Source organism: Primulina tabacum, chromosome 17 (assembly GCF_025594145.1).
Source record: "Primulina tabacum isolate GXHZ01 chromosome 17, ASM2559414v2, whole genome shotgun sequence".
Lineage (NCBI taxonomy): Eukaryota > Viridiplantae > Streptophyta > Magnoliopsida > Lamiales > Gesneriaceae > Primulina > Primulina tabacum.
The window spans coordinates 28377853-28391941 of record NC_134566.1 but is presented as its reverse complement, the minus strand read 5'-3'; the positions used below and the strand labels follow the sequence as shown (position 1 = coordinate 28391941).

Below are 14089 nucleotides of genomic sequence, written 5' to 3'. Positions count from 1 at the left end.
CAACATTTTACTGTTTTGGCTTGAAAAATATATAATATTAGTTAATCATCCTCTCATTTCACCGTGGTTAAAAGAAAGGAAGTCTCCAGCAGCTTAAACCCCGCAAGCTTCCTATAAAAGCCAAACGTCACCACCATGATCGTGGCATCTGGAACTCTATCGTCTCCGTCATTTCTCGCTTTCAAAAACCGCCGCATCCTTCCGAATCCGAGACTTTCGTACGGAATGTCGTTCAAGGACCCCCGCGCTCTCTTCACTCGCCTCCCGAACGCCTCAGCTCGCTGTTTTTCGGCCGCTCCCGACGCTGTCAATAAAATCCAAGTTCAGAACCCTATCGTCGAAATGGACGGTATTTTTTTTATTATTGCAATCTATTCTAGGATTCTATTGGATGTTATCGATGATTGATTAGTTGTTTTTTTGTCGTTTTGTTTTTTAGGCGATGAGATGACGCGAGTCATATGGAAAACGATCAAAGACAAGGTATGAATTGCAGCGCTGTCTTGTGTTTGGTGTTTTGTTTTATTATTTTTTCGTTTTTCGGTTGTGTGCTTTGTTCGGGTAATAATGAGCAGTTGTTTGATGTTATAATCACAGTTGATATTTCCGTACCTGGAACTGGACATAAAGTATTTCGATTTAGGTATATTGAATCGTGATGCAACCGATGACAAAGTTACTGTGGAGAGTGCTGAAGCTGCTCTTAAGTGAGTCTCTGTTATATTATTAGTTTGTAGTTAGGAGTTCAAATTTACGGATGTTCAGTTTGTATTAATCAAGTTAATGAAATATGTGGAGATTAGGTTAAAATTGAGTTCTAATTTTATTTTTCTTTATGTTGTGTGTGAGTTATTGTTTATTATGGTGGCATAGTATTTTTTAATGACGCTTAAGGACCACCTCTTTGGAAAAGACACGTCAATGAAGAGTACTAACTATAGTCAAGAAGGAAGAAGCCAGACATCAACAGTGGAATCTGACCAATCATAAATACCATCAAAGATTCTAGAGTGACTGGAAGCTTCATGTTATAAGATCCATTAGATAAACAGTTGCTTGTTACACTAATAAGGATTTTGTATATTGTATTATAGTACAGAACTACAGATGAATTTCGCTATTCTACGGCAACCTGAGTGCTTTTATGTTTTGTCTTATAGGTATAATGTTGCTGTAAAATGTGCTACAATCACTCCAGGTTAGCTATTCTGTTACATATTCTGTGCATCGATTTATATGTTTTACGGTGATTTTAACTCAAAAGTTTGACGATGTTCAGATGAGACAAGAGTCAAGGAATTTGGACTAAAAGATATGTGGAGAAGTCCCAATGGCACAATCAGAAATATAATAAATGGTCTGTATGTAAAACATACTGTTATATTCTCCATCATCAAGGAGTCATTGTTTCTTGTCCCTACTGACTTAGAATGTTCCCGATACTTTTTAGGAACCGTTTTTCGCGAGCCTATTTTGTGCCAAAACATTCCTAGAATTGTTCATGGTAAGATATTTCTTCTTGTTCAGTGAACGAAAGAACAAGAATTGAAATGTTATGATAATGTTACCCATTTTGCAGGTTGGAAAAAACCCATTTGTATCGGTAGACATGCCTTTGGTGATCAGTATCGTGCTACTGACACAGTCATTAGAGGACCTGGAAAGCTTAAAATGGTTTTTGGTGAGATGATAATGTAGTTCTATCAAATACTGAATTTCAGAATAAGTGGTGACATTGAAACTTTTCTGTTCGGTTATCAGTGCCAGAAAATGGTGAGGGACCGCTAGAACTGGATGTGCATGACTTCAAAGGTCCTGGAGTTGCCCTTTCTATGTTTAATGTCGACGAGGTACATCTTTTTATTGGTTTTCCTGAAAAATGGTATCTTTTCCAAAGGGACGTATGCAAATTTATTCCATCTTTTCTATATGCCTTTGATTAACTTTCAGTCTGTTCGAGCATTTGCTGAATCATCATTTGTGATGGCTTTTGGGAAAAAATGGCCTCTATACTTGAGTACGAAAAATACCATTCTTAAGAAGTATGATGGCAGGTATTTGAAAATCATAGCATAATTTTTCAACATTTTTCACCATTGAGTCACTCTCTGGATTTGCTTAACATGTTGACCATCTCAGGTTCAAGGATATATTTCAGGAGGTATATGAAGAAAAGTGGAAGGAAAAGTTTGAAGAGCATTCGATATGGTTGCCTTGTCTCTTTTTTAGGGCATTTCATTGGCCTACCTTCATTGTTCTCTGAATTGTTATTATTTAATAAAGAATTTGTTCTTGCATAGGTATGAACACCGGTTGATCGACGACATGGTGGCTTATGCAATGAAGAGTGAAGGTGGATATGTTTGGGCTTGTAAAAATTATGACGGAGATGTCCAAAGTGATTTACTTGCCCAAGGTGATATCACCTTGAAAGAGAATAAATTCTTATTATTTTCCCCATATTTTCAATGTGGTTGCATATTTTGGGATTATCAGTCAAAATCAAAGGTCACTGAAAAAATTAGGTCCCTCGATATCGGTATAATTGATTTATTTATCACCCATTGTGTTTTGAGCCTTCTCATAAAAAATCAGCTCTCACTTTTGTGCATCCCTGCAGACTCAATCAATCTCTCTGACATTAGAGCCTTTGATAAAAATCTTAAATCTACTTTCCTGGCTTACATTAGACTGCAAGTTATGAAAATGCTGCAGGTTCCGCTGATGAGATATACTTGTGTTTCCTGCTTTTAGTTTTTTGGATGGAATCGAGCTTTTTGGAACTATAATATTCTTTTTTTTTTTTTTTCTTTTGGAACTATAATATTCTTTGAATGGAAAACATTTAATGTTGCTCAGGTTCTTGTACCATCTCAATCACTCATGTCTTGCTCTTCCTATTGGTGGTGTTTCCCTAAGCTTTATTTATACGTCGGTTGGGAACTCCCACATTTCTTAAAGAAAAAACTCAATACATGTATTATATTTTGCTCAGAAACTGAAATAATAAAATCCAAATGTTTTTTCTTTGTCAATGCATGTTTCTTTCAAGTTCTGATTGTGTTTTGTGAACATAAAGACGTATAGAATCTCATAAAGATCGGGAGATTTACTGACGTCCATTTACTTTGCAGGATTTGGCTCATTAGGACTCATGACGTCCGTTTTGGTTTGTCCTGATTTGGCATAAGTTGCAGTACCTCATGATATCTGTCATGTTCGTGACTCGAAGTTTAATCTTTCTGCCTTGCAGCTATCTGGTGACGGTAGAACTTTAGAAGCAGAGGCTGCTCATGGGACGGTGACCCGGCATTTTAGGTTGCATCAAAAGGGTCAAGAAACCAGCACAAATAGTATTGCATCCATATTTGCCTGGACACGAGGCTTAGAACATCGGTTAGTTTAGCTCTGGATATTAGTAATTTTTGGGTGTGGGAATTGGGATCCCTGTTTTTGAGCTTATAAAACCCTGCCGATCTGCCACGGCTTAGTTATTTTCCTATTCAGCCAGAGGGTTGCAGTTGGATGCAATTATTTGTTTCTGTTCCATTTTACTTGTGATTACACTCTGAAACCATGCTTAAAGCTTGGAAAACATTATTTATAGGAAGCAGGTGACAAAGTAGCCTCGTGTATTTTATAATTTTACTACTGAACTAAATATGGTTTTACATTTCTGCATCTCTCCCAGTGCCAACCTCGATGGCAATGAGAAGCTGTTAGATTTCGCTCACAAGTTAGAAGCAGCATGCATCGAGACGGTGGAATCTGGAAAGATGACTAAAGATCTCGCCATTTTGACGCATGGACCAAAGTAGGTGGTTCTTTCTCGATATTAATAACATACTTACCTAATGAATGACAGGAAGTTGCTATAAACGAAATCTTGGAATATATTTTTTTCTATGTTAATTGTGTTTTTCGATGAGGTTATTATACAGATCTAACAGTCAACTTTGGTACTCGTATTAATGTGTGACAAAATATGAATACTGTTTTAATAATACTTTACTAACATTTACTATTGGTTGAGAAATATATATTCTTACAGTGCCTCATGTTCTGGTTTTTGGTCAGGGTTTCGAGAGACATGTACTTGAACACCGAAGAATTCATTGATGCTGTCGCACAAAGTCTCAGCTCAAAGCTTCATGCGACGGTGCCCGTTTAAAACATTAAGTTTAATTATGAGCGTTTATCATGTTTAGAGAGCAGATAGAGGGGTTTGCAGTTCCTGCTTTTTTCTGAGAGAGGTGGATCTTACTCTTGCAGCTTTGACCTTCGGCTTCTTTAACCATGATGGTGTGTATCCCACGAACTTCAATGAGATTCTACATTCACCTTGGTGTAGAAGCTTTGATAGATCCAACATCTACTGTTGCAAGCAATTGCGTAAGAATAAGATGGAGATAATTTTTGTTGGATGAAATTTGATATATGTGTGTGTGTGTGTGTGTGTGTGTGCATGTGTCTATGTATGTTTCCTATTAATTTTAACTGCATTTGAAAATTTTATCGACGTGAGACAGGCAAAGTAAATTGACTCGTAGCTTTACTGGTGCGCCTCTCTTTATCATAAACAATTTTGTGCAATTGTGCATTGGTGGTGGTATCTCACCCACTCGATGAGAATGGTAGAGAACCACAGGCGGCTAAATTGGAAACAGTCAAAACCAGGCGGTGGCTGATAATTAATGTTTATTTCTTACTCTTTTTACCCTATATCTAGATAAAATAAAAAAATATGTTAGTTGCTTTTGGGAAGTCATAATATATCACCATCCTGTGACAATAAATTTCAGGAAGGGCCTATTGTCCAACGAAATCCACAAAATATCTTCTGTATCTTAGTTGATTGATTTCTGTTTGTACATGTATTGTGTTTATTGTCCAAAAAAAATATTAAAAGATCAATTTGACAGCCACCAACTTGATATCCTTGATGTCCAGGCCACGAGCAGCGACATCAGTGGCTACAAGCACAGGGATTCGTCCTGTGCGGAACTGACTCAAGACATGATCCCTCTCAGCCTGAGATTTGTCTCCATGTATTGCTGCAGCTACAAATTGTTGGGCTAGAGCACCAGCAGGTTGGTTGCACCATTTCTTTGTAGAACAGAATAATAATATTCGATCCTGGTTCATGAGATCTTAGTATCTATTCTAGGCGCCTCAACTTGTCCCCGTTTGACAGAACATCAACATGTTGTGGCAGGCGCATGAAATACAACATAAATATTCCAATAGCAACCAATAATTGCTGCTAAAAAGAAAATATCTATCTGATCATAAAGTTCTACTCTTTCAGTCAAAAAGGAAACTAACAGAATGGAGAGCACAAATCAGTCAAAGATGGAGCTGGGTTATTGCATTGTTTGCAGCAAGTTCGTCAACGCTGCCAATTTTGAACTGAACAGGGTTAACCAATAGATTAGCAGCAATTCTGCGCACCTCCTTTGGCCACATAGCAGTGTACCTCAGGGTTTGCCTGCGAAGAGGAACTTCCTTCACAATTTTCCTTATCTGGGGTGGTTCAAATCCCATGTCCAGCATTCTGTCTGCCTCATCTAACACCAAATATGAAACTTGACAGAGACTAACTTTTCTAAGATTCCAAAATATCATTCAATCGACCAGGAGTAGCCACCATGATATCTACACCCCTGCCTAGGTCTCTCAGCTGAGGTCCTTTTTGAGCACCTCCATATAAGCAATTCACCATTTAAAAAATCAAAACTAAAATCAGCAACAAACTCAAGGAACATCGGTCTCGAAATCTAAAATCAGCAACAAACTCAAGGAAAACCGTTCTCAAAAACTAAAACAAAATGCAGGTGTCAAGGGTCAGGAAACAAAAGGTTTCATTTCTGAACAGACAGGAGCTTCCTAGATAAAAGGAAAGGAAATATTAAGAAACGAGTAAAATCATATGGCCAAACAAAATATACAAATTTATATGCCACCTTAAATAGCAAAATCAAATATTTGAAATTCAATCATAGATAATAATTTGATAGATGGAGAAGACACTGTTATTTTGGTAGATAAGATTATATATTTATTTAAATAATAAAAGATGTCTAGAGGAATTTTTTTCAAATTTACCATTAATATGATATTTAATTTAACTGATAAATAATATTTTGTTTGACTAAATTTGAGATAATATGGTAAATTAACATTTATTCTTTTAATAATTAATAATATTATTTATTAAAGGTAATATTGTAATTTAAATTCGATGATCTGATTAATTAATTTAAGATAAATATGTGCATTTTTAAATTTAAATTGAGACAATAAAACAATGCTTAACAATTCAGGATGTCATATTAACATAGAGTTCACGTATAGGAAAATGTTTAAAAATTGAAGACATCATATATCAAAATATTAATCAAATAAATGTTAGTAGCTAAATTTTCCTTAGTGAAATCTATGCTACATATAACTGAGCCTATTGGAAGGACATCAATTTTTTTTTTCGAAAATGCTTTTATATTATAGATATGTAAATTTGATTTTATGTATATATTAGTAATTTTAATCATTTCTCGTCAAATATATTATATATAATAGTTGAGCCTATTAGAAAGACACCATATTTTTTCCAAAATTTTATTTATAGTATAGATATGTAAATTTTATTTTATGTATTTATTAGTAATTCTAAGCATTTCTCATAAAAAATTTCATATTTTTTCAACTAACTATTATAGATAGTATATAATTTTCAATTATATTATTGGCTCACTGTAATGCTTGGGCTTTTGTATTTCGGTCCACTCCAAATATAAGGCGCATTTTATTTTTTTATTTATTATATGATTGGGCTTTGGCCCATAATAAAATAGCCAGATGAGCCCATTTCCTTTTAGCTAACAATCTCCTTCGATTCCTTACCGTATCATCCCCCACTCCACGGTCCTCGCTAACTATGGCTTTTACGTTATCTTCAGTTAACCTGCGCTACCCCTCTTATCCTAAACCCATCCGCCGCAGCTTCACTAAGCTCCTCCATCTGCTTTTCCCGAAACATCTCCGAATTATCAGCCAAATCCTATCGCAAACTCCACAACAACCGTGCCACGGTCCTCCGCCCTGTCTCGGCCGTCGACGCTCCCGAGAAAATCATCGAGCTAGGTGACCAGATCTCGAACCTAACCTTAGCAGACTCACAGAAGCTCGTCGAGTACCTCCAGGACAAGCTAGGCGTATCCGCCGCGTCCTTCGCCCCTGTGGCCGCCGCGTCCGCGGCGCCGACGACTGAGGCGGCTCCGGTGGTGGAGGAAAAGACGGAGTTCGACGTGGTGATCGAGGATGTCCCAAGCAACGCCCGAATCGCGACGATTAAGGTGGTTAGGGCTTTGACGAACCTGGCTTTGAAGGAAGCGAAGGATTTGATCGAAGGATTGCCGAAGAAATTCAAGGAAGGAATCTCCAAGGAGGAGGCTGAGGAAGCGAAGAAGCAGCTCGAAGTGGCCGGCGCCAAGATAGCCATCGTTTGATTGAATCCATTGGTAAGAAAATTCTGTGTATCAATCGATTTCATGGTCAATTCCAACAAAAATTCGAGGCTGAATTCGTATGTACTGGATTGATTCGTTGCGGAAATTGACCAATATATCATCTAAATTTAGTACTATTCGTTAACTTCTCCCCATGACAAAAAGACAGTTAATACAAATACCTATGGTTGTAAAAGTAAAAATAAAAAAAATACTGAAGTTATTAATTTTTTTAATAGAAATAGTAATAAAATTATTACTCTATTATTTATGTTAAACATACTACACACTAGAAATATGACAACTTACTATTTAATCTTGACTCTAAATTTATCATGTAGTTTTATATATCCATGGCCTCTCGGGATGTGGGTTGTTTCCAGCAATGGATAGAAGACGAGCAGCGTTTATAAGTATATGCTCTATTTTCCTCGTTCAGAGCTTTGAAATTGGGATAGTGTCTTCGCTGCAAGTCAAATATAATGCATTTTTTCACTTCTGCCACGAGTTTTAGCAAAAACAGCGTCCATCTGTGTGGACAGGGATGAGAATTCTTCGTGTCTTTTCCCACGAGAGACATGGTCATTCTGGATCAATACCTTTCACTATCCCCACCAGATTTGTGTCGACAACTTTATCTTTATCTTCGGCCAATACTAACATCGAAGTGTAGAAATCCCTGTCTATCAACGACACATGTGGTTACATTACTTCAGATGTCGGATATGCATCTCAAGCAATCCACGGAGAGCTTCGCCGATTTGCTGAATTCGACAGAAGAAAAAGTTTTCAAAGTTTAAAAATAAGTGCTCTACAAATATACGCGATTTGTAAATGCTTACTGAGATAGTGACATGCGAGTTCGCGATCGTCATGGGCCCGTAGAACGACTTCTCACATTCGGCAGAAAAACCTAGAATCCTACTTGGCGAACGGTCGCATCGATGCCCTAACTCGCGCCAGCGAGTTGTTTTTACCTTCAAAGTCACGGTCTTCGCAAGTGGTCTCACACCGTCATCTATTTGAAGACCACTTGTGGAGACCGTGACTTTGAAGGTAAACAACTCGCTGGCGCGAATTAGGGCATCGATGCTCGGACCATTCGCCAAGTAGGATTCCGGGTTTTTCTGCCGAATGTGAGAAGTCGTTCTACGGGCCCATGGAGATCGCGAACTCGCATGTCACTATCTCAGTAAGCATTTACAAATCGTGTATATTTGTAGAGCACTTATTTTTAAACTTTGAAAACCTTTTCTTCTGTCGAATTCAGCACATCGGCGAAGCTCTCCGTGGATTGCTTGAGATGCAGATCCGACATCCTGAAGTGATGTTACCAGATGTGTCGTTGATGAACAGGCATTTCTACACTTCGATGTTAGTATTGGCGGAAGATAAAGATAAAGTTGTCGACATAAATCTGGTGGGGATAGTGAAAGGTATTGATCCAGAATGATCGTGTCTCTCGTGGGAAAAGGCACGAAGAATTCTCATCTCTGTCCACACAGATGAACACTGATTTGTGCTAAAACTCGTAGCAGGGGTGAATAAGTGCATTATATTTGACTTGCATCGAATGCACGATCCCAACTTCAAAGCTCTGAATGAGGAAATAGAGCATATACTTATAAACGCTGCTCGTCTACTATCCATTGTTGGGAACAACCCACACCCCGAGAGGTCATGGTATATAAAGCTACATGATGAATTTAGAGCCAAGATTAAACAGTACGTTGTCTTATCTCTAAAGTGTAGTATGTTTAGCATTGATAGATAGATTAATAATTTTATTATTATATCTATTAAAATAATAATAACTTCAGTATTCTTTTTACTTTTACAGCGAGGATTCTGGAGCATTTGTATTAGCTGTCGCTGGATATGCTTTGTCGAGGAGGAGTGAGCAAATAGTATTAAATTTAGATGATAGATTGGTATTTGAGTTCAGATATTTTTTAGCACGTAAAATGTTTGATAATCAATGGACATTGTAGTTATTGGACATTTTTTATAGTCGAATTTGTTTTGTTTAAAGTCGAATTTGGTTTGTTTAAATTTTAATTTTGTTTGTTTAAATTTTGATATTCATATAGTCGAATTTTGTGGGTCGACCAACCATGTTGATCTGGGTCGACCATGTTCATTTGTGGTCGACCAATGTTATTTTGGGTCGACCCTGTTGATTTAGGGTTTAGGTTTTAGGGTTTGAGGTTTATAACATATGAATCATAATATTACAATTATGTTACATTTTTCAACATAATAATCTCAATTTCACAATTATGTTATATGATTTGACATATGAATCACAATTTCACGACTATGTTAGGTTTTTTATTAATTCGACAATTATGTTACATTTTATAACATATGAATCATAATGTCACAATTATGTTACAATTTTTAATATATTAATCATAATTTCACAATTATGTAACATTTTTTAACATAATATTTTCAATTTCACAATTATATTACATGATTTGACATATGAATCACAATTTCACGACTATGTTAGGGTTTTTATTAATTCGACAATTATGTTACATTTTATAACATATGAATCATAATGTCACAATTATGTTACAATTTTCAATATCACAATTATGTTACATTTAACATAAGATTCTCAATTTCACAATTATGTTATATGATTTAACATATGAATCACAATTTCACGACTATGTTACGTTTTTTATGAATTTCACAAGCATTAATCATAATTTTACAATTATGTTATATTTTTTAAAATATAAATCAAAATTTCACAACAATTAGACATACTAAACATCAATTACCCAAATCCAGCCTTTTGGATCGACCCAAAACCAAAATGGTCGACCAAGTTTATCCGCCTTTGGGTCGACCTTGTAAATTTTGGGTTGACCCAAAGACTGTAAATTTTGTGTCGACCCTTGTTGTTTGCTTTTGGGTCGACCATTTTACTTTGGGTCGACCAATGTTGCTCCGAGTCGACCCAAATGATGAATCTGCTTTTATCTTTTGCTGAATTCACCAATCGAAGGAAATCTCTTCTGTTTTTTTTCTGTCAAGTCTCTTCTCTAACAAAGGAGGCAATACCAGTGGAAATTAATATTGCGTGGCCATTCACTTTCATCGAGAACTGGATACACAGTCTCTAAATAAGTCATGCACAATATCATCGTAGAATAATATTCTGAACACAAATCATATAAATCAATATTGGCTAACCAACTGGCTGCAATGGCATGAGCACGTGGGATTCTATCAATATCAAAAACTCGACATGTGTATATTTTTTATTCTAGGTCCACAATGGCCAAATGTCAGCGGCTTCTAATATCAAACTCAATATGTCCTAATTCAAAAACTTGCATTCATTGGGCATCAGTGAACCTGCTACGAAAATCCCCTCTATGGTAGGGGTCGGAATAGTATTAGCCTCAATTGATGCGTGGCGATATCGGAAAAACCAAGACGAGGTCAGTTTCTGCAAAGAATCTAAAAGTGCAATGATTGGGAGCTTCCTCTCTTCAAGTAGTCTATCATTGATCGACTCAACCCCGTTTGTCGTCATAATATTGTAACGGGTCTTCGGACAATATGCTCGAGTCCATCGATCAACTGAATATCTCTCGTCCAAAAATTGTGCGGCCTCGGGATATCTATTTCTAAAATTATTGTATGCAATATCAAACTCTACATGCTTATAAATTTTTGCAATGTGCAAAAACATTTCGATTTCACCCTTATTTTTGCACCTAGTTTTCAAGTTTTGAGATAAATGTCACGTACAATGACCATGATGCGTATTTCTATAGACACTAGAAATCGCATTAATGATTCCCTAATGTCTGTCTGAAATTATCACCAGTTCATCCTCGTCTGGTACTACTTCTAACAACTTCGTTAAAAATCAACTCCACGAAGAAGTACACTCGACATATACTATTCCCCACGCCAAAGGATATTAGTGATAATTTTCATCTTGTGTCGATGCCACGAGTAAAACACCATTATACTTGTCCTTCAATCACATACCATCAATTGATACAACTTTCCACATACTTCGATAACCTCTGACGCATGCAAAAAAAGCAAGAAACATATACTTGAATTGATTTTCTTCGTCGACACATATGTCTGTTATGCTTCTTCGATTCATCTTCTCAACCATGTGCAAATAACAAGGCAATACAATAAAACTCTTCGTAGGATCTTTTCAAAACATTGTCTGCCAGTTCTTTTTCTCTCCAAGCATTGTAAAATAAGCATTCATACTATTGTGCATCATCACCATCACCACTTTTGGTACAATTGGTACCGGATGACCTTAGAAATTATCCACCAACATATCACGAACAACAGCTGAACTCGCTCCGCAGATTCTCCTACATCTCCCTGTCAAACCACATGTGTATGTATTGCAATATGGACGGAGAATGCATGTGAATCATTCTTAATCTTTGAGGTCCAGATTCTCCACTTACAATCAGACACTATAGATTTTACGGCATACACTTTTTGGCTACTTTTTACAGTCTCAAATTCAAAGCAAGCTTCCAAACTGATTCTACTTATCTCATTTTTCACAACTTCTCTGTTTGGAAATTCTTGACCAACAAACAACTTTGAACCATCCGTGAATAAAAAGTATCATTGCCGATATCCACATCTACAACCACATTTGCGTCATTACTTGCAACCACATTTGTCTCGACCTCAACGTCATGGATGACATTCACATCACGTGCTTCATCGTATATCTCAGCCGTGTTACTACGATCCACATGGATGACATCCATATTATGTGCTTCGTCGAAAAACTTACTGCTATTATTACGATCCAAAGAAACAATATTCAAGTGAAAATAATCATCAAAATATCTCTGTTCGTTAAAATTATTATTGTATTCATCAATACCAACTTCGTGCATATTATCAGAAACATCAAAAGAAGCAACATGTTCAATTTCAACTTAAAGCACTGGCCTAGTTTTCGGACAACCAAGATACAAATATGCTTCCAAATCATGGTCGGTCCCTATATAAATCGGTTGAATGTTACATGACAAATCTAGAAGATAACTCAACCTCAAGTTAGGAGCATCGTCCTACTTTTCCAGCTCTATATAGTTCACTTCTTAAATTTTCAAAATAACAAATATTATCATCTACTGGAATAGCTACAAACTTAGTATTGGACCCTGCATTCCATTTATACACCAGTTCTTCGCTCACTTCCCATTTACGATCTATATGAACAACAATAACTGTAGGCATATCCTACAAAATTCAAAAAGGATCATTAGAATGGGAAAAAATTTAATAATAAAAAAACATAAATAAGCATCAGGTCGACAAAAAATTTTTTGTCGACCAACAAATTTGTTGGTCGACCAAGAAGAATTGATGAAATTCTTCTTACTCGACCAAAATTAAGTTGGTCAATTAAAAATTTGAATTGGCTAAACGAAGAAATGAAGAAAACAATGAAATTAGGTCCAAGGAAAATAGAGAAAACTTATTTGTGTTGGATTTTTTTCTTCAAATACAGAGGCGATTTCAAAAGGAATCGGCAAGATTTGGAGTAGATTTAGATCAAAATATAAGGAATGAGCAAGAAGAGTACACGGAGGGGAGGTTGTGAAGTTGAATTTAATGTAATGAGGAAGCAGTTAAGGGGTAGATAGCTGTTTTAATGGTTTTTTATTTTGGTATGGTTAACCCGATCTGTGGTATGGTTAACCCGTCTCACAGATAAAGATTCGTGAGACCGTCTCACAAAAGACCTACTCTTTAATATATTTGCTAAATGGGTCGGATCTTATATATATAACCTATTCTCTTGTCCAAACATATCCGGAAAGAAAATAGATAGTCGTTACCCAACCCAACACCCTTTGGCATGTCCAAACCAATCCCAGATATGGGGATCCGGTTTCGGACCTATTGTCATACCTGGAGCTGCTCCAACAAGCGGGCTCAGCATCGGGTTTGAATTTGCAACCGATGCTTTAGGTAATAGGTCCGAGTTCAGTAGAAGCTGTAGAATATAATTTATCGAGCCCAATGTGCATACGTAATAGATCTTAATTTGATCGGTATTTTGCTTTTAACGTGATTAAACGATTATTAGAGTAAAAGGCAAACTAACTCCAATGCGCGATAAAACGAGATTTCTTTAGTTTAACTTTTAATATTACAAATGTTTAATATTTGTTTAATAAAGTAAAATATTAAATTTTTTATAATAAATTCTTCAAACATTTCAAAACTTTAATTATGTGAAAAATAATAATTTAACGGTCTCATTCATTTCCCTCAATAGAAAATTTATGCACTCTTAGTATATCGATGCACGCTCTTGTACAATAATTTTTTATAATTTTTTTGATTTATGTTTAAATGAGAATTAAAATATAATTATAAGAAATAATGAGTGATTACACTGCAATTTTGATAATAAAAAAAAAAAAAAATTTTGGTGAATTTGTCCATAATGGATGGGCAAAATTGAATATACATATTTTGGTGTCTTTGGCTGTTTCTATTATATCCTTCAACTTTAATAAAATAGAATAGATATAGTTTCAAGCATA

General features: G+C 36.0%; 1 protein-coding gene and 1 pseudogene across 2 annotated transcripts; both read left to right on the top strand.

Moving 5' to 3' along the window:
* The first annotated feature begins 44 nt into the window (after positions 1-44).
* LOC142531214 (isocitrate dehydrogenase [NADP]-like) lies at positions 45-4555 on the top strand. 2 transcript variants are annotated; one of them, XM_075637298.1, is made up of 16 exons: positions 45-349; positions 440-483; positions 598-707; positions 1161-1198; positions 1280-1357; positions 1451-1504; positions 1580-1681; positions 1762-1850; positions 1951-2054; positions 2140-2208; positions 2301-2416; positions 3135-3169; positions 3254-3396; positions 3692-3814; positions 4078-4159; positions 4273-4555. In XM_075637298.1, the coding sequence occupies exons 1-16, from the start codon at positions 136-138 to the stop codon at positions 4276-4278; spliced, it is 1407 nt and encodes a 468-aa protein (XP_075493413.1). In that variant the 5' UTR covers positions 45-135; the 3' UTR covers positions 4279-4555. The 2 variants fall into 2 exon arrangements, with proteins under 2 accessions (XP_075493413.1, XP_075493412.1); XM_075637297.1 differs by having other exon boundaries at positions 46-349; positions 4078-4555.
* A 2367-nt stretch (positions 4556-6922) lies between these two features.
* On the top strand, positions 6923-9566 carry LOC142531646 (large ribosomal subunit protein bL12c-like; annotated as a pseudogene).
* Positions 9567-14089: the final 4523 nt, after the last annotated feature.